The 23,654-nt window shown below is 39.1% G+C and overlaps 1 protein-coding gene across 5 annotated transcripts; it reads left to right on the plus strand.

Moving 5' to 3' along the window:
• The first annotated feature begins 14 nt into the window (after positions 1 to 14).
• Positions 15 to 23,209, plus strand: CENPX (centromere protein X). Of its 5 annotated transcripts, none has more exons than XR_462251.3 (6): positions 15 to 151; positions 15,507 to 15,558; positions 19,635 to 19,688; positions 20,194 to 20,282; positions 20,579 to 20,732; positions 23,101 to 23,209. XR_462251.3 is itself a non-coding variant. In XM_007482841.3 (5 exons), exons 1-5 carry the CDS (start codon positions 122 to 124, stop codon positions 20,591 to 20,593), a joined length of 240 nt encoding a protein of 79 aa, XP_007482903.2. In that variant the 5' UTR covers positions 15 to 121; the 3' UTR covers positions 20,594 to 23,209. The 5 variants fall into 5 exon arrangements, 3 of the variants coding, with proteins under 3 accessions (XP_007482903.2, XP_007482902.2, XP_007482901.2); XR_462252.3 differs by lacking the exon at positions 23,101 to 23,209 and adding an exon at positions 21,576 to 22,425; XM_007482841.3 differs by having other exon boundaries at positions 20,579 to 23,209.
• Positions 23,210 to 23,654: the final 445 nt, after the last annotated feature.

A 23,654-nucleotide genomic window follows, 5' to 3' on the forward strand; every position in this document is an offset into this window, starting at 1 on the left:
GAAAGCACGCGTGCGCTGGTGCCCTTAGACTCTCCTCTGCTTCTCCTATGGCCGCCTCTCATTGGCTGACATAGTCCTTGGGGGCAGAGCATCGAGGTCTTCGCGTTCCTTGGCGGTAGAGATGGAACAACACTGTCCTAGCTTTAGGAAGGTAAGGGTTCGTTTGCGTCCCAGGAGAGGAGCTCTCCCCGGAGGCTGCGGAGCTGCAATAGGGCGGGGGCCGTCTGGGGCTGGGAAAGGCGCAGGAGAGAGGATTAGGATGCCAAGATTTGGAAATAAGAGTCTAGGGGCTTTCTTCTGGCTCTCCCTTCCGTGAACCGCAGTGGCTCCCTATTACCTCCAGATCGAACACAAACTCCTCCTTGCCTTTGAAAACCTTTCAAAAGCTGACCCTCCTAAATCTTCTAACACCTGACTCCCCTCCATGGACTCTGTGATCCAATGACGCTAACCTTCTTGCTGTTCCTCGCAAAAGACACCCCGGAATGCTCTTCTTCCTCATCTCTGTCTGTCTTTTTTTACTTCCCTGGCTTCCTTCAAGTCCCTGCGGCCTACGAATAGCTTCTCCTTGTCCTCTTATTGATTATTCCGACTTACCCTGTTTAGAGCCTGTTTGTACATATATTGTTTGAATGTTTAGGCTGTGAGTTCTTTGAGGGCAGAAACTAGGTTGTTGTTTTTTATTTTTATCTTTTTTTTCTCCTTCCTGTGTTCTGCAGCGCTTAGCATAGTGCCTGTGTTGAACTTGGAGAGAGAACACTGGGGAAAGTCATTTAACCTCTCTGATACATAGTTTCCTTAACTGAAAAATGAAGATAAAACCTGTAGTATCTACTTCAGTGGGGTTATGAAGTAAAGTGCTTTGTAAAACTTTAAAACGACATTTTACAAAGTGCCTAAAATGTCACCAGTTTCTGACCTAGATCCTCTGTTAGGTATAAACTCAAAGGAGGTCATTGATAATAAAGGTTCTGTATCCAATATATATCTTTTGAGGTATCCCTTCCACTTGGGGTGGGGAGGGGCTGCTAAAGGAGTAGTACCACTGGAAAATAGGTGTTTTTTTTGGCATGCCCTTCCTAGTGTCTGATTTTTTTTTCTTTTTTTCTTTTATGGGGTATTTACAGTACCTTGTAAAATTTAGTTAAGTATTTGGTCATGGGCTATATATACTTTCTAAACTTTTTCTGTGCCCTCTGCTGGTTTTCTTGTTTTGTCTGTGACTTCTGCAAAACAAATCCCCCTCCATTCCCATTTAATTTCTTATGCTCACTCTGAGATGAGGAAAGTCAGGATGTGGAAGACATACCTGTACTAGTACTTTGTGGTACCAAAGAATAGGAAAAGACTAGATGCCTATTAGTTGGGGGATGGCAAAACAAATTGAGGTTCACAAATGTAATGGGTTATTACTGTTCTTTAAGAAACAATGAATTACAGAGAATCAAAGTTTTTGACAGAATACAGACGTATCTGAACTGATGCAAAGTGAAATAAGCAGAGCCCATATGTACATATATACTACAATGTAAATGAAAGAAGAGCAACCACAAAACAATAGAAAATGAATGTTGCAAAATGACAAAGCCTCAAAAAATGATGTGTCCTCCAAGAAGAGATATGAGAACAATTTATAATAGAAGGTAGGGCATAAAGGAGTCAAAGGAATACCCCTAATATTCCAGGGATATCTGAGAAAGGAGAAACTCATCTGAGGCTATCAAAGAAGATTAAATAAAGGAGGGAGAGGGAACATTTTATCATATAGATGAGGGACTAAATTCTAGGTATGGGTGTGGAGGGGCAGTCTTTGCAAAGGTGTTGAGGTAGCATATTAAGTTTGGATAAACAACTTGTCTAGTTTAACTGGGAGCTAGGTGGATTAGAACTAGATTGTGGAGGACCTTAAATTCCAGGCCAAGGAATTTGTATTTAATCTACTTTGGCAATAGGAAGGCACCAAAGATTTTGATCAGTGGAGTGACACCTGTGCTTTAGGAAGATTATTTGTCAATTATGTGACTGATTAGGGACTAGTCAAATAGTCTAGTGGTTAAGAGCATGAATTAGGATTGTGGTAGTCACAGATGTTCAAACAGAATCAACTGGATTTGGCAACTGATTGTATATGGGTAGAGAAGGAGAAGGAACAGTCTAGGATGACTATGATATGTGAATCTAGGTCTCTGGGAGAATCTTGGCTTCCTCAGTAGAATTAGGAAAATTTGGTACATAGAAAGGAGAAAATAAATTCATTTTTGGACTTTTGATTTTGAGGTGTTGGTGGGATGTGTGGGTAGAGAAATGTCTGGCAGGCTGTTGACATGCAAAACTGGATTAATATATAGATGTGAGTCTCAACAAGTCAAATCTGTTTGTGTTGTAGAGGTGATCCAGAGTTCTCCAAACCTGGGCCAGAAGAGCATAAGATCTAGTAGTTTCTACTCTGTATTCCAGAAAGAAATTCAGGCCCAGTACTGAATAGACTGTTTTTTGAAGATTAATAAGGATATTGTAGCCACTTGTTGAGGAATATGTTGACTGCCACAACTGATAAACTAAGGAAAAGAAAAAATGGCCCTTGATACTTCGAAATCCCCTTCTGCTTTTGTAGGGCAGAATTACATAGTTTTTAAGACTGATTATACAGATTAATTTAGCTATTGGTACTTTTTTACTCTTTAAAGATATTTTAAAAAATTATTTTATTTTTTAAAACCCTTACCTTCCATTTTAGATTCAATACTGTATATTGGTTCCAAGGTAGGAGAGTGGTAAGGGCTAGGCAATGGGGAGTTAAGTGACTTGCCCGTGATCACCAAGGTAGGAAGTATCTGAGGCCATATTTGAACCCAGGTCCAATCTGCTGGCCACCCAGTTGTTACCAAATCATATCAATCTTGAGATTTTCACTAAAAAAGAAATAAGAAGAAAATTGGATGAATTGTATATTCCAAGACAAAAAAAAATTATGGACATTTGGTTTTCAGGTATTTCAGGTTTTCAGGTATCTCACCACAAGGTATCTTACCACTGTGAACATAGGCAAGGAGGAAGAGGGAGGAGGGATAAAGTCAATGAAGAACTCCCTAAGACTCTCCAAATTGAAATACCATATTTTGATATTTGGTGACTTAAGTGCTAACATGGGCATAAATAAGAATGGCAAAAAAGGGGGGGAAAAGTTAGAAAATATGGTTTAGCAGTAAGAAATGAAAGAAACCAAAGAAAGAATTATAGAATTCTAGAATTGGAATGGACCTCACCCATCTTCTAGTACAACACGTCCCTGAAAAGGAATTCCTACTATAATATACTAGACAAATGGTCTTCTAGTTTCTACCTAAAGAAGAAAACCTACTTGCCTATAAATGTGTTCAGGTTTACTCTGTTCTTAGAAAACCCCAACTTGACTCTGCCTTTCCTTAAACTGGTAGACTGTATCTCTCCCATCTTTCACAGCCAAGTTCTTAGAAAAAACCAGAGCCATAAGCCATATAGCAGGCTCTCTGGGGGCCATATATTGACTTAGAAAAGCCAACATTAACATTATCTATATTTTTTTGTCTTTTTATTTTGTTAATTACATTTAAAAAACTGTCTATTAGCTATATGACTTTTGGACAAATCATTTAACTTTTTTTAGCGTTTTACCTTCTTTTTTTTTAATTACATGTGGAAATAATTTTTTACAATTGTTCCAATTACATTTTAATATGGTTCTGGCCACCCTCTGGAGTTTTGCATGCCAGTGCTGCCCAGGGACTTATGCTTGACACCTTTGATGTATGTGTCCAATTACTGATTTTTCAATCTCTTACTCTTGTTTCAGACTCTACCACCCAAGCTGAATCTGCTTTCTTAGCAAATATCAGTTATTTTTAAACTGCCAAATCTAATGGCCTTGTCTCAGTCTTCATTCTCCTCTCCTTCTGGAACTTTTTCCTTCCTTGGCTAGTATGACAGTGGTCTCTCCTGGTTCTCTTCCTATCTATCTGACCCCTTCTCCTCAGGTTCTTTTGCCTGGATCATCATTTGTCCTGCCTTTAGGGTTAGGGTTAGCATAGAAGGGCAAGGGCTAGGCAATTGGGGTTAATTGACTTCTTAGAGGTCAGGTCCTCCCAACTCCAGGCCTAGTGCTCTATCCACTGTACTACCTAGCTGCCCCTGTTCTCTCTGGATTTTTCTTCTGACTAATCCTTAGTTTCTTCTATTGAGGGTATTCTTCCCCCCTCCCCCCACCTCCCTTCTCCACCTCCTTGGCTATCTTTTCTTCTTAAGATTGTTTTTCTTAGTCATCTCATTAGTTCCTGTGGTCTCTAGATATTTTGTCTTTGTGCTGATAATTCCCATTATAAATTTCTTTATATGTATCCATTTCTAATATCTCTCTTAAACCTGAGACTTGTATCTGACATCTACAAATTAATAGCATCAGAGGCATCTCAAACTCAACATGAACAAAATGGAATTTGTTATCTCTTCCCTCTAGAACAATTCCTTGTCTAAATTTCCTTATTTCTTGGGGCATGAGGATGGGTGGGTACATTGGAGAGCCTATATGTCCAGTAGAAAGACCACTGGCCCTGGAGTCAGAAGATGTGGGTTCAGATACTACCCCTGAAACTACCAATATAAATTTTGACAAATCAGTTAACCTGGCTGGGCCTCAGTTTCTTCATCTGTAAAATGAATGATTTGTTGAACTACATGACTTTTAAAGTATTTCCCAGCTTCAGATCTATTATCTTATATTTCTAGTTACCTACATTGGCAGCTTAAGAATCATCCAGGACTCTACCCTCCCTTGCTCCCAAATTTAATCACATTTCTTGTATCTGTATCCTTTCCATTCACATAGCCATTATATTGAGACCCTTACCACCTCCCTCTTGGCATATTACATTAGTTCTTAATTGATCTCCCTTAGTTCCACTCTCTCTTTTGCCAAAAAATGCCAAAATCATCTTCTCAAGGATGTGGCTGACTACAACATATCTCTGTTCTTACCTTTTGCTTCTAAGATGAGATACAAACTTCTTGGACTACGATTTTTTTTTCCCCTTAAGTGAAAAAAGTATGTTTCAGGCTGTACTCAAGAGTTCTTTTTCTGGAGGTTTATAGCAGATTTCATTATGGGTTCTTTGGATTGTCTTAGATCATTATGTTGTTAAAAATAGTTGTCATTCACAGTTAAATGTGACAATATTGCTATTACTATTCTTCTGGTTCTGCTTACTTCACTTTATATTAGTTTAAATATGTAACAGTTAAAAATTTTGGAAACTGAGGCAGGTAGAAATTAGTTTCTCTCTGCAAGGAGTATTATATTTTTATAAGGTTTATTAAAGGTTAAGGATTAAAGAAAATACAGAATAAGAAAACACATGCCGGTGAAAATACAGAATAAGAAAACACAGGCCGGTGAGGCCTAGACAAGATAACCTCACATCATGAAAGAGATGTGTCTGCTCCAAAATGGAAGTCCAAAAAAGAGCGACAAAAGCCTTTGCAATCAGGTTAAATCCTTCTCCATCTCGGCCCACTTGAGAATTCAGTGAGATTACAAGCATTTTGGGGAAGTGGAGCAAGGAATTGTGGGGATTGAAGTCCTGGATTTGAGTCAATTTTTACATATAAGACTTCCCAGGTTTTTCTGAAACCATCTTGTATATCATTTCTGATAGTCCAAGAGAACTCCATCACAATCGTATACTATTTATTCAACTATTCCCTAATTGATGGACATCCTCTTAATTTCTAATTCTTTGCCAACACAAAAAGAGCTACTATAAATATTTTTGTACATCTATATAGGTCCTTTTCTTTCTTCCTTTGATCTTTTTAGGGTACAGACCTTGTAGTAATATTGCTAGGTCAAAGCATATGCACAGTTATAAAACTCTTTGGGAATAGTTCCAAATTGTTCGCCAGAATGTTTGGATCAGTTCATATCTACCAACAGTTCATTCCGTTTCTATTTTTCCATGTTTTCTTCAGCATGTCTCATTTTCCTTTTCTGTCATTTTGACTAATCTAATAGGTGTGAGGTGGTAGCTCAGAGTTGTTTCAAATTGAATTTTTCTAATTAATCATAAAGTAAAAAGTAAGGGAGTAGCTATGTGAGTCCTGGGCAAGTCACTTCACCCTGATTGCCTAGCTCTTGCTCCTTTTCTGTGCTAAAATTGATACTAAGACAGAAGGCAGGGATTTAAAGGAAATAGTAATTTAGAACTTTTTTTCATGTGGTTATTGATAGCTTTGATTTCTTCTTTCACATGTAACTTAAATCCAGCTCACCACAATCTGGCTTCCATCTACTTTTCCAGAGATATTTCATCTTCTCTTTCTTCATGTTCTCTGCATTCCAGTTAAATTGACTGAGTAGATATTGCTAGAATTCAGTATATCATTCTCTTTTCCATAGGTTTTTTTTCCCCTTACATGTAGAATGTACTCCTTGGAATCTTATCTTTCTTCAAGGCTTAACTCAGGAACCACCTTCTCTTTGAAGCCTTTCATGGGTCTCCTTCAAGAGCCTTCCCTCTCCCCCTGCAATAAACCAAATCTCTTTTCTGAGAACTAGCAATGATTAATTAATTATGGAGAGTCACATTACCAGTAGGCTGGTTACTTGGTGGTAATGAAATCAGGAAAAAAGAAAAAAAAAAGAGCCATTAGTTCTATGTGGTCTCCTTGTGTTTCTGGAGTAACAGTGGCAATGGTTGTTGGGCAAGGAGATAGAGAAGCTTTTAAACCATAAGCAGGGGGCCTGTAGGTGGTATACTCAATGGATTGAGATCTTGACCTAGAGATGGGAGGTCCTGGGTTCAAATATGGTCTCAGATACTTTCTAGCTGTGTGGCCCTGGGGAAATCACTTAACCTCTGTTGCCTAGCCCATACTGCTCTTCTGCCTTGGAATACACAGTATTGATTCTAAGATGTAAGGTAAGGGTTTAAAAAAAAATCAACAAACTTTAGAGTGCTAATGGCCAAATTCAATGCTGTAAATGAAACCAGAAGAAAGAAATTACAGTGCAAGGAAAGGATGGCTCATGGGTCCTCCCACAAACAATGAAAATGTGTTCTCATGTATCTCATGGGACATTTGATTGTCATCATTGGTGTTCAGTCATGCCTGATTCTACTTGACCCCATTCTTGGCAAAGATTCTGGAGTGCTTTTCCATTTCCTTCTTCAGTGTGTCCTGAAAACTGAAGCAAATGGTGGTTAAGTGATTTGCCCAGTCACATAGCTTGTTAGTGTCAGAGAGTGGATTTGAACTCAGATATTCTTGACTTCAGGCTCCATCCACTGCACCACCTTGCTGCCCTCCATTTAATCATTACATATTTCAGTACTAATTATAAGTATTTGCAAAAAGAACATCATGAAAATAATTATAGCTTATATATCAACATTAGTTCCCGAGGATGAATACCTTCCAGATTGAATTATGCTCTGGTACTTAGTGATTTTAATACAAAAGTGAAAAAATAAAAGGATGGGAAGAAATATATGGGAAAGCATAGTTTAAGAGAAAGAAATGGGAAAAGCCAAAGACTTTTATATTATACAGAAGCCACAGGCTTCTATGTCATTTACACTTGCTTAAGAAAAAAAAAGAAAAAAGAATTGCTAGGTTTTTGATATGGTAAGCATCAGACTGTATCACAGAGAATGAGATGTAGCTTTTAAATGACAGGAAAAGCCTTACTATGGACATAGGCATTATTCCTTTGTCAGATGTCTGTACACAGCTAGACTATGCACCCCCTCAACCCTTTTCCCTTGTTTGCATATACTTTTTAAGCACCCCATTTATTTGAAATAGTAAGTTCCTTCCCTTTCTTCCTCTTTTTCATTAATGGACTCCTTTTCCTTATTTACTCAGACCTTATGAACATGTTAATTCCTTCTTCTGAGAAGGATAATGGGATTCTGGAGAAACTTGTTTCTTATTCTTTTTGAATGGTTGGTGATCTTGGTGTCTTCTTAGACTCTGCTCTTACTCCATATATCCAGTTAGATGCTAGATCTTGTCATTTCTACCTCCACTGTAGCTTTTGCATCTGTCTCTGGTGCACTTTATCATTGTTTAGTCAATTCAAATTCCACAGATATATTTAACTTTACAGGTTTTTTGTGACTAAAGTTTGCATTTCAAAATTTCTACTTATCTCTGGTTTTTCATTTTGAATATTTGAAAGACCTCTATTCTAGTAGAGATTAATTTTCTCTCTAGTTTTTTATGATGTGTTATCTCTGATTATAAGCTTTTATCTTTTCCCTTTTATATTTCTAGTCTAGTCTTATGTGATCCTAAATGTGGTTCAGTGATATTTGAATTCTTTCTGATCACTTGAACTATTTTTTCCTTTTACTTGGAAGATCTTGATTTTGGTTAAGATAGTCCTTGGAATTTTCATTTTGGAGTTTCTTTCAGAGGTTAACTGGTATATGCTCTCTATTTCTACTTTTCTCTGTGGTTCTGATGAATTTGGGCATTTTTCTTTAATCATTTCTTGAAAAAGACTATCCAGATTTTTTATTTGTTAAGGTTTTCAGGCAATCTGGTGATTCCTAAATTTTCTGAACTTGACCTATTTTATAGATCAATTGTTATTAATAGTAAATAGCTTCGCTTATGTTTTTCACTTTTTTCAATCTTTTGACTTCTTAAATTTCTTATTGTCTCACAGAGCTATTGAGTTCTGTTTGTTTTATTCTATTTTTCTTGAAGTCTTAATTTTGATTACATTTCTTACCAACGATTTTAAGTTATTTATTCTCCTTCCAGTTTTTCTGCTCTGGAATTCTAATTTTATTGTAACTTGTTATTTATCTCTTGTTTCATTTCATTGTCATTTATTTATTTTTTAAAACCCTTACCTTCCGTCTTGGAGTCAATACTGTGTATTGGCTCCAAGGCAGAAGAGTGGTAAGGGCTAGGCAATGGGGGTCAAGTGACTTGCCCAGGGTTACACAGTCATTGTCATTTTTATAGTCTCCGTGACCAAGTCATTTTTTCCCCCTCTGAGTTTCTACATGTACTTACTATGGAATTATTCTTTTTTTCTGGGTTTACCATTTACCTCTTGGGCTTTAAAAAAAACAAACCATGATTCATTATCTTAAGTATTTTCTTCTGTTTGTTCATATTTTGGTCTGTCTCCCACTGACTGCAAACTTCAGATCCATTTAACAGGGTTTTACATTGACTTCCCTGGTTCATTTCTTCTCCAAGCCTCTTTTGGTCTCTGCTCATTTTCTTTGCTACAGTTAGAGAATATATAAAGGAACTTATTATTTCTGTTTTTGTTTGGTTTTATTTATCATTGTTTCGTCTGGAATCCTAAGCATGTATTTGCTAGGGGAAGGTGGGAGGGGGAAGGAACTGGGCCCCTCCATAACCTTTCATGTTGCCATCTTTACTGAAAATGTGAAATTAATTACATTATCAATCTCCACAAGGTGGGTTTATGAGGCAAAGGCCAGGGGGGCAGTGTAGGTCCTATTTACTCAACTGTTCATCCAGGTGGAGTAAGGGCAGGGCAGCTAGTATGGGAGCAACAACTCTGCTAGGTGCTCCAAAGTCAGATGTCTCTCTTTCTCTTAAGGATGCCATGATCCTTCCAGGTGGCCAGGACTGCAACATTGGTGTCATAGACACTGCTGGCCCTCCATGTAGTCAGTTAGTTGCCAAACTTTTGTCATTTCTACCTCCATAGTAGCATTTGCATCCATCTCCTTTTCTCTACTCATATAGCAACCACTTTAAGGGCTCTATTGCCTCTCACCTGGACTATTGCCCTAGCCTCCTGATTGGTCTTCTTGCCTCAAATTTCTCACTACTCCATTCTGCCCTCTTATGTGGCTGGCAAAATGAGTTTTACAAGTATGAGATGTTCAAAGTCATTTATAACCCAGGCCTACCACATAGCGGTGCTTAATTAATACTTGTTGACTGACAATGCCATTCCTTTACTCAGTTCTTTCTCCTCTCATTTAAGGATCAAATATGAAATCTTATACTTGTAACATTTTTTATTCTTTAATTAAAAAAATAAAACAACCCTTACCTTCTCTTAGAATGGATACTAAGTATTAGTTCCAAGGCAGAAGAGTGATAAGGGCCAGGCATTTGGGGTTGTGACTTACCCCCAGGGTCATAGAGCTGGCAAGTATCTGAGGTCATTTGAACCCAGGACCTTCTTGTCTCCAGGCCTGGATCTCTATCCACTGAGTCACCTAGCTGTATCCTTATGCTTGGAATTTAAATGCATTCTAGATCAGTCCTAAAGTAGGTCAGTCCAATGATTAAGCTCAAGATTTAAAATGCAGTAAGCACTGGTAAATTTTAAAATAAAAAATTCAAACCAACTTTACTAATAGGAAAAAGATGAAAAGAACAAAGCTTCTAAAGGAAATAACCAAGTGGTACTTTCTCCTGCAGAATCAATATAGTATGTCTATAATAGATTATGATACAATATAATTATTAATATAAGCTACTTATATTTCAAGTGTAGTAAAACCTCCACCTTCTTAAAGGTCACCTGCCACTGGAGCCCCTCTCCAGTATAGAATGCTAGGTGGGGCTATGCTTAGAAAACAGTAAGAAGAGTCTAGGGGCAGCCCGATGACTCAGTGGAGAGTGTACCAGGCCTTAAGTCAGGAAGATCTGGGTTCAAATTTGGCCTAAGACATGTCCTAGCTATGTGACTTTGGGCAAGTCACTTAACTCTAATTGCCTAGCCCTTGCCAGAATTGATACTAAGGCAGAAGGTAAGCATTTTTTTTTAAACCCTTACCTTCCATCTTGGAATCAATACTGTGTATTGGCTCCAAGGCAGAAGAGTGGTAAGGGCTAGGCAATGGGGGTCAAGTGACTTGCCCAGGGTCACATAGCTGGGAAGTGTCTGAGGTCAGATTTGAACCTAGGACTTCCCTTCTCTAGGTCTGGCTCTCCATCCACTGAGCTACCCAGCTGCCCCCAGAAGGTAAACATTTTTTAAAAAGAGAGTGAAAGAGTCTAGAGTCAAAAGGAAAGTAGTTAGGAGTTGACAGCCCTTATGGTCCTTTTATGACAGGCATACATTGTGTCTAGGCCTATACACTAAAATTTTACAGTTCATTTGGGCTTACATTCTGTTGACATAATTTAGGGAAACCAAAATCACTTCCACACAGTTTTGGGGTTGGGCTTGCATGAAGGAATATAGTATTGGTAATATTATGTGTAGGCCTTTTGGATAAACATAGGGAGAAGTCTTATTTTATTCTTGGTTTACAGGCAGTCTCTCTTGAATTCTTGGTGGGCCAGAGGCATTGATTATGTAATGTTGGGAAGGAGGAGAAGTAGAAAGATGTTTGAAAGTCAGAGACTAGCCCATTAGTAGACACCCTGAGCCTGTCCATTCCTCATCAGTTTTATGAATCAGGAAGCCAAAAACCAGGTTCCTTTTCTCTTTCATTTGCTATTACCGCCTCTCCTGAGGCCATCTTCTCTGATATTTTTTTCTTCCTGTTCTGTTTCTCCTGAGCTCTCAGCTCTTGTTTTTTCTTTTCCTTTTCAATTAATAAGCATTTATTTTCCACTTTCTCATTGGGAAAAACAAAACAAAAACCTTTCTACAAGCATAGGGGGAACCGAACAAATTTGCACAGTGTTAGGCTCTTTTTATTAAAACCTCCTCCTAGCCCTTAAATGAGTATTTCTTAAATCTGATTAACTTGTTTTAAAAAAATATTTCAATAACTATTTAAATATAATAGTTTTGCTTGGTATTTTATTTCATACACTTTAAAAACATGTTGAGAAGGGGTCCATAGCCTTGTTACTCATCTTTACCTCCTGACTTCCTTTAAAGTCCCAGCCCCAAATCCCTCTGTCTAAAATAAACCTTTCCCATGCCCTCTTAATGCTAGTATCTTCCCTCTGTTGTTAAATTTCCAATTTATCCTGTGTCTCTTTGTGCAGTTGTTTGCATGTTGTCTTCTCTTTTAGAGTGGGAGTTCTTTGAGAGCAGGGAAATTGTTTTTTTTCTTTCCTGGTATCCCTCGCACTTACAGTGCCTGACATATAGTAGGCATGGACATTGCTGTTCACTCAGGACTTCCTTTAATTCTTTTGTTACCAAGGTATTCCCAAATTAAAAAGTGACATTTTTTTTTGCCTCCTAAAGGACATTTCCCCCTGAATAGTAAATAGTAAAACCAACCAATAGAGTGATTGTGACTAACAGTACATGAGGCATCTAGGGTGCCTCAATGGATAGGGCCTGGAGTAAGAATGGCCCAAATTCTGATCCCCCAGCCTCACTACCAAGGTAGTTCTTCTCAGGCAGTCTCCTGTTTCCTCAACTGTAAAATGGAGATAATAGCACCCACCTCTCAGGGTTGTTAGGAAAATTAAATGAGATATTTGTAAAGAATTTTGCAAACCTTAAAAAGCACTATATGAATGCTAGCTGTTAAAATCAAACATTTAGGTTCAGTTCTCTACCAAAATATCCAGCAGGTGGTGCTAATAACACATTTTAGCTCCTCTGGTTTGGGGCATCCATCCTACTGGTGAAGTAGATATATCTCTTTCTGCTAAACTGTTCCCATTAGGGGATCTGCCCCCTTTGACAGATTTTTATTTGAAGGAATTCCATAAGGGTGTTTCTGACCCAGGATGTCCAAATTCACAACTATTCTTCAATAGCACTGATATTTATTTGAATATACAAGGTATATTATGAAAGAAGCATGTGGTCTAACCAAGAGGAGGGATATACTTAAGTAACAGGAGAGAAGACATGAATTGATGGAATAAAGTTTGTTTGGCTAGAATGTGGAGGAAAGATTGAGATAAAGCTTATTAGGTAGGCCATTTGGGAACCATTTGGTAGAAAAATATGATCATTAAAGTATATTTTAATCAGACTAATCCATATTTTGTGTGAAAAAGGTGTGCTAACTCAGTTCACTTAGAAATGTCTATTTTCTTGTTAGCATTTCATTTTACTTTCTATTTGGGTTTCCCATATACCCTCTTCAACAAGAGATTGTTACCCTTTCACATATCATTTAGAAATTCCATTAATTCTACTTTTCTCTGTTAACTCCTCAGCTGCCTTTCTAAAATTTCTTGTTTCATTTAAACCTTTTTGCTTACTATAGGCATAAGGCAGTTTAGTTTTCTCTTACCCCTTCTCTTGCTTCCCATCCATAGTCCTAGACTAGACAAGGGTGTGTCAAATCACTTTGGTCATGGTAGTTTCTAGTTGCTTCTACAAATCCAGTGGTATAGGACAACTTCCTTTTTAAATTCAAGCTCAGGCAACCTAGTTAGATGATAACTGACCTTCTTTAAATCAATTTTATTCTCCACTTAATTACCAAACAAAATAGGCTTTTTTCATGTCTTAAGACCAGGAAGAGGATGTACCTGAAATTGAAGATTTCTATTCTATACAGTTTGCTTTCCAAGGCTATAAGTTAATCATGTGGCTTTTTAAGCCATCCTGCTTATATGTGCTTCTTTCCTCTTTTCTGCATTAAAAATTTTTTTTTCAATGATCCTCTTTATTTTTATTTTATTGGCTATACTATCTCCTCCCAGCCTTCCATTGAGAGGAAAATAAAAGCCTTTATAACAATTACACTGTCAAACAAAAAACAATTTGTCATTTTTTGTTTCTAAATTTTTGTTTCTAAAATTTTGAATCCTGTCAGGAGATAGGTAGCATGCTTCAATTTTCAGTTCTCTAGAATGACAGTTGGTCTTTTCATTGATCAGGGTTCTTAAGTCTCCCAAAATTGGTTTTATTCTATAGAATTAATTTTTCTAATTCTACTCACTTTACTTTGCATAATTTCATGCAGGTCTTCTGAGGTTTTTATGAAACTGTCCATTTTGCCATTTATGGTACAATAACATTGGGGTGTTCAGGGAGGGGTAGTATTTCTGGTATGGAGGGCTTGTTGTGCCCTCCTACGGCAGCTCTCCAGCCTCTGACCCTCACCTGACACCCAGCTCTCACTTGTGGCTCCTAGTAGCTGCTAGCATGCGGCAGTGGCCACACCCCGGGCAAAGGCTTTGACAAGCCGGCTAAACCTTGTGAGGGTAGCCATTGGGTTGTAGACCCCTGGTGAACCAGGGCTTTGCTCACCCAGCATGTGAAGACTGCTTCGGCGGAACAGGTGGAAGAAACCAATAAGAAGGTTCAGCGGCTTAAAGGGTGATGAAGGAAAGCACTGCTCAGGGCGTGTTGGAGCACAAAGGACAACAGGGCCATCCAATGCAGCTGAGGAAGTCTCCAGGTGTAATGACTTTTCGTGCCACTGGACCCAGGCTTCCAAAGCCGAGAGAGTGGGACTGTCTCTGTGCATCGACTTTTCCACTTAAATCTCCTTCACGCACAAGTGTCTTTGTGCACACTCATCTATACACTATAGATGAAAGCACAAAGACTGCCATCCTTGGTTACCGAGAGACTACTACTACTAATGTGGAATGTTTCTTATTCTTATAAATTTGAATCAAGTCCTTATATATAGGATATCCCAATATTTTAAGAGTTAGTAGCTTAAAGCTGCACTACAACTTTTGGGATATCCAGTGTTTTAGATGAGACCTTTATCAGAGAAACTTCCAACATTTTTTTCTCCTCTTTAACAATATTGATTCTGTGCAAAAAGTTTTTGTTTTATATAGTAAGAAATGTCCACTTTTATCTTTTGTAATACTCTTACCACTCTGATCATGAACTCTTCTCTTATCCATAGATTTCAACTACTTACTTGCCCCTGTAATTTGTTTATATAAATTTATGTATTTATTACTATTAATAGTCAATCATCTTTTATGTCTAAGTCATTTCTCCACTTGGGCCTTATCTTAGTATATGATATGAGATGTTGGTTTACACCAAATTTGTGCCAGACTACATTCTACTTTTTGTCAAATTAACTCAGTATTGGGGTCTCTGGGCTTATCAAACACTATGCTACTTTTATGTTTGCTTCTATGTATTGTATCTTGAAACTTTTCCACTATTTTTTCATTAGTCCCAAATTATTTTGACGATTATTACTTTGTAGTGTAGTTTGAAATTTAGGACTGCTAGTCTTCCTACTTATTTTTTTTTTTCATAATTTCTTTCAAGATTTTTGCCTTTTCATTCTTTCAAATTTAGTCATCTTCTTTCACCTTATTGCCTTAAATCAGCTTCTACCACTGGTATATCTTTAGCCTCCCTACTGACACTTGGAACTGAAGTCATTTTCCTTCCACAAGGCTTTCCACCACTACTACTATCCTCCTCTTTAGAAAAGGATTTAAAAGGTTTGCAGGGTAGATAATAATATCTCTTAAGTGGAGTGTATTCATTTAAGTAGATTTAAAGCTTCTCATGTAGTTGTATTTTGTAGTAGAGATGTAGTATTGTAGATGGGGGGAAAAGAAGAACAATCTCATTAACTTTTATGGCTAATCTTATTCTCTTTCTATAGGAGCTGGTAAACAAGCTGCTGTATTTACACTTTAAGGATGACAAATGCAAAGGTAATTCCTTTTTTAAAAAAGTTTTTTTGTTTGAGCTGTAATTAAAAAATTTTTTTTCTTTAAACCATGGGAGACCTCCTCTCCATTTCCCCCAACAGAACCCTCCCTTATAACTCAGAAGCACAATTAGGCTAGAACAAGTTAACATATAAGCCATCCCACAACACTGGTCTCATTCTATACCTAGAAACGTCTCTGCTGAGAAGAGGGAGACATGTTTTACTGTCTCTGAAGTTATGATGGGTCATTGCACTGATCAGAATTCAAATCAGAACTCAAGATTGGGTATCTTAGTGCTGTTTCCTGTTGAGCATTATGGTCATTGTGGAGACTTTTCTTTTGGTTCTGCTTACTTGTCTGTATAAGTTCATAAAAGTCAAAGATAATTTTCCACTCAGTAGTCAGGTTTTAGCATCAGGATCATCCCTGTATGGTCAGGCAGTGACACTTAATGAGAAGTTTATGAACTCAGCATAAAAAAAAGATATGAAGGATAATTTAAGAAAAACCTGGAAACTACCCAAATTAATTAACTTATTCAGTGCCATAGCTATCAAACTCCCAAGAAACATTTTTACTGAATTAGAAAAAATTATAACAAAGTTCTTTTGGAACAACAAAAGATCAAGAATATCAAGGGAAATAGTGGGGAAAAAATGTGATGGAAGGGGGCCTAGCAGTACCAGATCTCAAACTGTACAAGCAGTGGCCATCAAAATATGGTACTGGCTAGAGATATAGAAGGGAGGTTAGTGGGATAGACTTGGAGTAAGTGACCTCCAGTATGATAAACCCAAAGATCCCAACTTTTGGGACAAAACCCCACTATTTGACAAAAACTGCTGGGAAAATTGGAAAACAGTATGGGAGAGATTAGGCTTTGATCAATATCTCACACCCTACACCAAAATAAATTCAGAATGGGTGAATGACTTAAATATAAAGAAGGAAACTATAAGTAAATTAGGTGACATAGACTAGTATACCTGTCAGATCTATGGGAAAGGAAAGATTTTTATTTATTTTATTTTTCCAATTGAATAAGTTTATTTAGTCAATTTAGAACATTATTCCTTGGTTACAATATTATTTGGTCACATTATTTCCCTTCCTACCCTCCACCCACTCTTCCCACAGCCAACTCGAAATTTCATTGGGTATTACTTGTGTCCTTAATCAGAACCTATTTCCATGTTGTTGTTTACACTAGGATGTTCATTTAGAGTCTACATCCTCAACCATATCCCTTCGACCCATGTATTCAAGCAGTTGTTTTTCTTTCTTTTTTTTTTTACTCCCACGGTGTTTCCTCTGAATGTGGATAGTAGTTTTTTTCGTAGGTTCCTCCAAGTTGTTCAGGGTCATTGCATTGCCACTAATGGAGAAGTCCATTACATTCGATTGTACCACAGTGTATCAGTCTCTGTGTACAATGTTTTCCTAGACCTGCTCCTTTCACTCTGCATCAATTCCTGGAGGTTGTTCCAGTCCCCATGGAATTCCTCCACTTTATTATTCCTTTGAGCACAATAGTATTCCATCACCAACATATACCACAATCAGCCATTCCCCAATTGAAGGGCATCCCCTCATTTTCCGATTTTTTTGCCACCACAAAGAGCGCAGCTATGAATATTTTCCTTATTATCTCTTTGGGATACAAACCCAGCAGGGTTATGGCTGGATCAAAGGGCAGAGTCTTTTATCGCCCTTTGGACATAGTTCCAAATTGCCCTCCAGAATGGTTGAATCAATTCTTAGCTCCACCAGCAACGAATTAATGTCCCAACTTTGCCACATCCCCTCCAACATTCATTACTTGAAAGGAAAGATTTTTAAGATCAAGCAAGAGACAGAGAATATTACAAAATGAATAATTTTAATTAAATTAAAAAGGTTTTGTACAAACAAAACCAATGCAACCAAATTAGAAAGGAAGCAACAATTTTGGGGAAAATCTTTATAACAAAAATCTCTGACAAAGGTCTGATTACTCAAATTTATAAGGAGCTAAAATCAGTTGAACTTTTAAAAAGTCAAGCCATTTCCCAATTGACAAATGGACAAGGGACACAAATAGGCAGTTTTCAGATAAAAAAATCAAAACAACTCTAAGATACCACTTCACATCTAGCAGATTGGCTAATATGACAGCAAAGGAAAGTAATAAATGTTGGAGGGGATGCAGCAAAATTGGGACACTAATGCATTGCTGGTAGAGTTGTGAATTGATCTAACCATTCTGGAACTATGCCCGAAGGGCTTTAAAAGGCTGCCTGCCATTTGATCCAGCTATACCACTGCTGGGTTTATTTATTTATTTTGGAAGATTTTGTTTAATTAGTCAATTTAGAACATTATTCCTTCTTTCCCTCCCCTCCCTCCACCTCTTCCTGTAACTGATGCACAATTCCACTGGGTTTTACATGTGTCCTTGGTCAAAACCCATTTTCATGTTGTTGATGTTTGTATTACGACGATCATCTGGAGTCTAAGCCCCCAATCATATCCCCTTGACCCATGTAATCAAGTAGTTGTTTTTCTTCTGTGTTTCTGCTCCCACAGTTCTTTCTCTGAATGTGGATAGTGTTCTTTCTCTTAAATCCCTCTAAGTTGTTCAGGATCACTGCATTGCCACTAATGGAAAAGTCCATTACATTCAATTGTACCACAGTGTATCAATCTCTGTGTATAATGTTCTCCTGGTTCTGCTCCTCTCACTCTGCATTGATAGACACACCCTTCATTTTCCAATTATTTTTGCCACCACAAAGCGTGTGGCTATAAGTATTCTTGTATAAGTCTTTTTCCTTATTATATCTCTGGGGTACAACCCCCCCCCCAAAAAATTGGAAAATGAAGGGGTGTGTCTATCAAAAGGGGAATGGTTGAACAAATCGTGCTATCTGATGGTGATGGATTGGCAATATCTGCTATTGTGCTTAAAGGAATAATGAACTGGAGGAATTCCATGTGAACTGGAACAACCTCTAGGAATTGATGTAGAGTGAGAGCAGCAGAACCAGGAAAACATTATACACAGCGACCGATACACTGTGGCAGCAATGCAATGATCCAGGACAATTCTGAAGGACTTGGGAGAAGGCTATCCACATCCAGAGCGGAGTAGAAATACAGAAGAAAAACAACTGCTTGATCACATGGTTTGATGGGGATATGATTGGGGATGAAGACTCTAAATGATCATTCTAGTACAAATATGAATAATATGGAAATAGGTCTTGATGAATGATATATGTAAATATATATACCCAGCTCACTGGCTATTGAAGATGGGAGAGAGGAGAGGGAAAGAACAGGAATAATGTAATCATGAAAAAATACCCTAAATTAATTAACTAAATAAACTTAATTTAAAAAATAAATAAAAATAAATAAAAGCCTGGAAAGACCTACCCAAACTGATACAAAGTGAAGTGAGCAAAATGAGAACATTGTACACAGTAACAGTGATATTATATGATGAACATTTATGAATGACAATGACTTGTTTTGGATCACTGTATTGCTAAGAATTATTCAGTGATCCAAGACAATCCTAAAAGACTGATGATGAAAAATCCCTCCAGAGAAAAAACTAATGGACTCTGAATGCAGACATTTCATGCTCCCGGAAATGGCAAGCAATCTGATATGGATTTACATGTGTGATAAATTCGTGCCCAAGTGAAGGGGAGAGGAGAGAGGGTGAGAATTTGGCTCAAACTTACAAAAAATAAAGGTTAAAAAATTGCTTTCTCATGGAATTTAGGGGGAAAATTAAATTTTTTTAAAAGTCAGCCTGGCATGTGATCCATCCCCAAGTAGTGTGATATGTAGGTATGAGCTCAGCTCCATTAGGATGCAGAGAGATAAATCAAGTTAAATATCAGATGAAGAGGAAGTGGCAGGGCATTGATCATCCAAGTGTGGAGGCAGACAAAGCTTAAAGCTGCTGCTAATTCATGAAAGAGATAAGGACAGACATTACAGTCCAGATTAGGTTGGACTGAGGGTATTCAGAGATGGAAATGAACCCCTGGTATGTGAGTAATTCTATTTTGTCTCCTTTCCAGTCAGTCCAGATGCTCTACAGCTCATGGTGGAGATGCTGAAGATCTTTGTCCAAGGTGATTTGATAGCTTTGGCTCGCTCTTTCCCCTTTGCAAACTTCCACTAGTAGTTCCTTCACATGGGGACTAAGACTTAATCCTAAAATCTTTATGATTCATTTGTGGTAGAACTACATTGGATTTATCCCAATTCTTTGGAGGCTCCCAATATCTCCCCTGGAATATCCCCTTTCTGCATTTTAATTTATTTCTTAAATCCTGAGGTCCAAGAGTTGGGTTAATGGCAGCTCAAGTCAATCCAGTATAAATGCAGGCTATGCTAGTTACTGGAAATACAAAGACAAAATTACAAACAGGCTCTTTCCTGCCCTTAAGCAGCTTATGTTTGTACTCAAAGTAAGCCTGTCACAGAGTTCAGGACAGTTCACAAGATCGGCCTTGAGCAGGGGGCTTTAGACTTCTCTCATGGTGAGGTTTTGATAAACTGCACATAAAGCTGGGATCTTCTACTTGGACCTGTCCAAATTTCACTTTTACTTTTTCCCCTGTATTCATGGAACAGAAGCTGCATCCCGAGCAATAAGACAGGCTCAGGCTGAAGACCAGGACAAAGTTGACATTGAACAATTTGAGAAGGTGTTGCCCCAACTGGTATGGAGACTTTGGCCTCACTTTTCAGCTTGTGGGATGGGGTGGTGAAAAGGAATAGAAATAGGGTACACCAAATAGCACTGAGCGATTATCTAGTCTAACCTATTTTGTAGGTGGGAAACAGTTTTAAATGAAAGGGTTTGCCCTGGGCAACACAGTGGAGTCAGGATTTGACCCTGAATCTTGGTAACAATAAATCTAATCCTAGTTAGAAAGAGGATGGTCATTGTTTATAATTGGCTTATAGTCTGTATGCTAGTAATTTGAAGATACCAAGCTTCATCTTCTCTCTTTAGCTTCTTGATTTTTAGTAGCAGCAGCAGTGGAAGAGATGAAGGTTGCTGTATCAAGCTGAGCCACCTGGGTCTTTTCAAGTCATCTACCTGCCTCTAACTGTTCTGGGACGGGAATCAACCTCATCTTAACATTTCTGGGGGTGTCTTTATTTCAGTAAGGAATCCAAAAAGGCCAGGTTGTGTTTACTTCCTGGCACAAATGAACCAAACCAAACAGAAGATCCCTAGCCACTGTCTGTCGAGTGTTCTACCACAGCCACTTAGCATAAGATTGAGGGTCCCTTTCTTTCCCCTCTGCCAGGGCTGGAAAATAAGGAAGCCTGTGTGGTGTCTTCCTGGAAAAGCACAAGGTGGGAAGTGAAGGAAGAGGAAAAGGATAGTGAATGAGAGGTACCAGGATCAAGGGAAGAGCTAAGAGGGGGCAAGCCAGGTCATGCTGGAACAAAACGAGATGCTCTAGTTCCAGCATTTCCTGCCCCAGGAGCTATCTCAGTTATAGATCAAGGTACCGATGCTGCCATTCATTCTTAGCACCCTGGAAAAGAAAGGCTGTATATGTACATGGGATTGAGGAGTCACTGCACCCCTGCCTCATCTTCTGTGCCACCTCAACAGTCATTACCCCCCACCCACCCCCAGCTCTGGCCCCAAGAGGAGCTCCCTAGGCACTCCATCCAGCCCCAAGCTCAGAGTCATGTACCTGATCTTTATACACAAACAGAGCCTGGTGCTCTCCTCCTCCCAACATTTTTGCTGCCATTTGACATCAAAGCTAGTTTGTAACCTTTTAACCATTTGATATTCCCCTCAGAAGCTGCTTCCCTGAGCTATAAATTTGTTCTCACAAAGCAACATCAATAAATCAAAACTGTCTCCCCGCTTGGCTCAGCCTTCTCGCTGCCATTAATCACCCAAAGTCAAGTTGCTTCAAAGCCTTATTCAGCTCCCCTTCCCCTTAACCCCCCCCCCCCCCGCCCTTTTTCCTCCATCTTTTTAGGACGAAAGCAAAACTCTTAAAAAGGACAGAATAACAAACAGCATGTGTGTGAATGCCCCAGCCCTCACAAGCCAGCTCCCTGCCGGCAGCTGAGAGAAGCTGTGAAATAGGAAACCTTACACATGTGGGCATGAGCCGCAGCCCAGAGCCTGGCTTGCCTGGAAAACGTTACTCTCACTGCAGCGGCTGCTCCAGAAGCTGCCCGCCATCAGGCAGGATAAAGTAGTGTTTGTGTGAGTTGGCCTCAGGCCCTTGGGAACTGCCTGCAAGAACAGTGGCCCCAAGTAGGGAGGCTAGGTGGGGATCTTGTTGGTGCAATTGGTGGAAGGGGTGGACACTCCAGAGGTGGCCAGACACCCAAGTTCGTTGTCCTGCTAATTTCTTTGGATGTGGCATTAGGCCATACAGGTGCAGGAGGAGGAATAAAGGGATTCATCACCTCAGGCTCCCCCATCTTGACTGAAGTGACCAGTTTCCCAAGGGCATACACACAAGCAGCACCTCCACCATGGTACCCAGATCCTGCCAGGACCAGATTCAAGGGGGATGGTCTCACTGTGGACCAATGATTCGACTCAAAGGTTCCCTTAAAAGTATTTCCTGGGTTCCAGGCAATACTCACTTTGTAGTACCATCTAGTGCTTAATAACAATAGATGCCTTATTCCAGCTTTCTTTGCCTCTTCTGCCTGTAAGAGCCTTGGAGGAAGGGAGAGCTGCCTTATTCTGTTACCAGGAGGAAATAATCTTTGATTAGACAGGTTTAGCGAACTAACTTCAAACTGGGTGTTTTTTTGTACCCACCTTCCCATTTGTGCCTTAATGAAAAGCTAGCAAGCCCAAAACATAAAGGGGCCTGGCCAAGGGGATGCTCCATTTTCTTGACCTGCCTGCCAACTCCTAGGATCCATCCTATATAACCAAGTCCACAAAGGCTTTTTCTTGCTCTGGGCCTTGGACTAAAGAAGTGGCAAAGGGAGTTCACTGAACATTTTAAGGTTTACAAAGCACTTTCAACACAGCAGCCTTGTAAGATGAGCAGTGCAAATAATATTACTGTTTAGGAGATAAAGAAAATGAGGCCCAGGAACACTGTTGGAACTTAACCCAGGTCTCCTGAATCCAGGCTGGGGCTCTTTGGCCATTATTCATCAACCCCCTCATTAGAAAAGAATGATGGGGATTATGGATGAGGACATAAGAGCCTTCTCCCCAGCCCCACACATTACCAAAGAGAGCTGTACATGGCAATAGTTAACCATACTCCACAGAAGCTAGGAGGCTAAAAACAAGTCCCAAGCAGCTCCCAGAGAATACAGCATTGCTTCAGACAGTCAACTGCCTGCAATCAGGTGGCTGAGGAAGTAGAGCTGCACTCCCACCCAGCTGGAACCAGTCATAATTTTAAACAAACAGAACAAACCTTTGACTCAAGTTTTGTTGGTCGGAGCCCTTGGTAGATGGTGAGCTTTTGTTTTCTAAGTGGCTTTTTCAATTCCCTTTAATGTCTATCATTGTTTTTCCAGTGTGGGAGCTGTTGCTGATGATGCTCTAGGATTGCTATTGACTGTCCAGAGGTGGTGGGAGACACAAGGCCTGGCTGTGAATACTATTAAAAAAAAAATCCAACTCCAATGGGAGCCTTTTATTCCCTCTTTTACCATACTTTCTCCACCCCTTGACCCAATACATCCCATCTTTCCACCTTTCTCTTATTCCTTTCCTTCCCTTACTAAAGTTTTGTGCTTCAAAGCACTTGAGAGCATGTGGAAGTAATTAGACCTGAAGGGAAATGCTGGCTAGTATGGGGAGACAATGACAAGTGCCAGGAACCCTGGGCGCCCCTTTTAGCCACTTTGAAGTTCATTCAGATGGTACAAAGCTCCACTGTGCTTTATTCCTCTGGGGAGAGGTGTGGGTGTGTCCAGCCCAATGAACAGAAATGGGAGTAGCTCCTGGAAACCCCTGCCTGGCCTGGATACTACTTGCCCAAGTGTATGGGACATACCCACAGCTGGGTCTTATGGGTCAGTTACAAAGATCTTGGACCTATTGGAGAGATCCTGAGGAGTAAAAAAGG

The sequence above is a fragment of the Monodelphis domestica genome, chromosome 2 (genome assembly GCF_027887165.1).
Source record: "Monodelphis domestica isolate mMonDom1 chromosome 2, mMonDom1.pri, whole genome shotgun sequence".
Lineage (NCBI taxonomy): Eukaryota > Metazoa > Chordata > Mammalia > Didelphimorphia > Didelphidae > Monodelphis > Monodelphis domestica.

Coding starts and splice junctions, on each gene's coding strand:
- CENPX (XM_007482839.3), top strand. CDS start 122: ATGGAACAACACTGTCCTAGCTTTAGGAAG. Junction 152..15,506: donor ACTGTCCTAGCTTTAGGAAG/GTAAGGGTTCGT, acceptor CTCTTTCTATAG/GAGCTGGTAAACAAGCTGCT. Junction 15,559..19,634: donor TAAGGATGACAAATGCAAAG/GTAATTCCTTTT, acceptor TCTCCTTTCCAG/TCAGTCCAGATGCTCTACAG.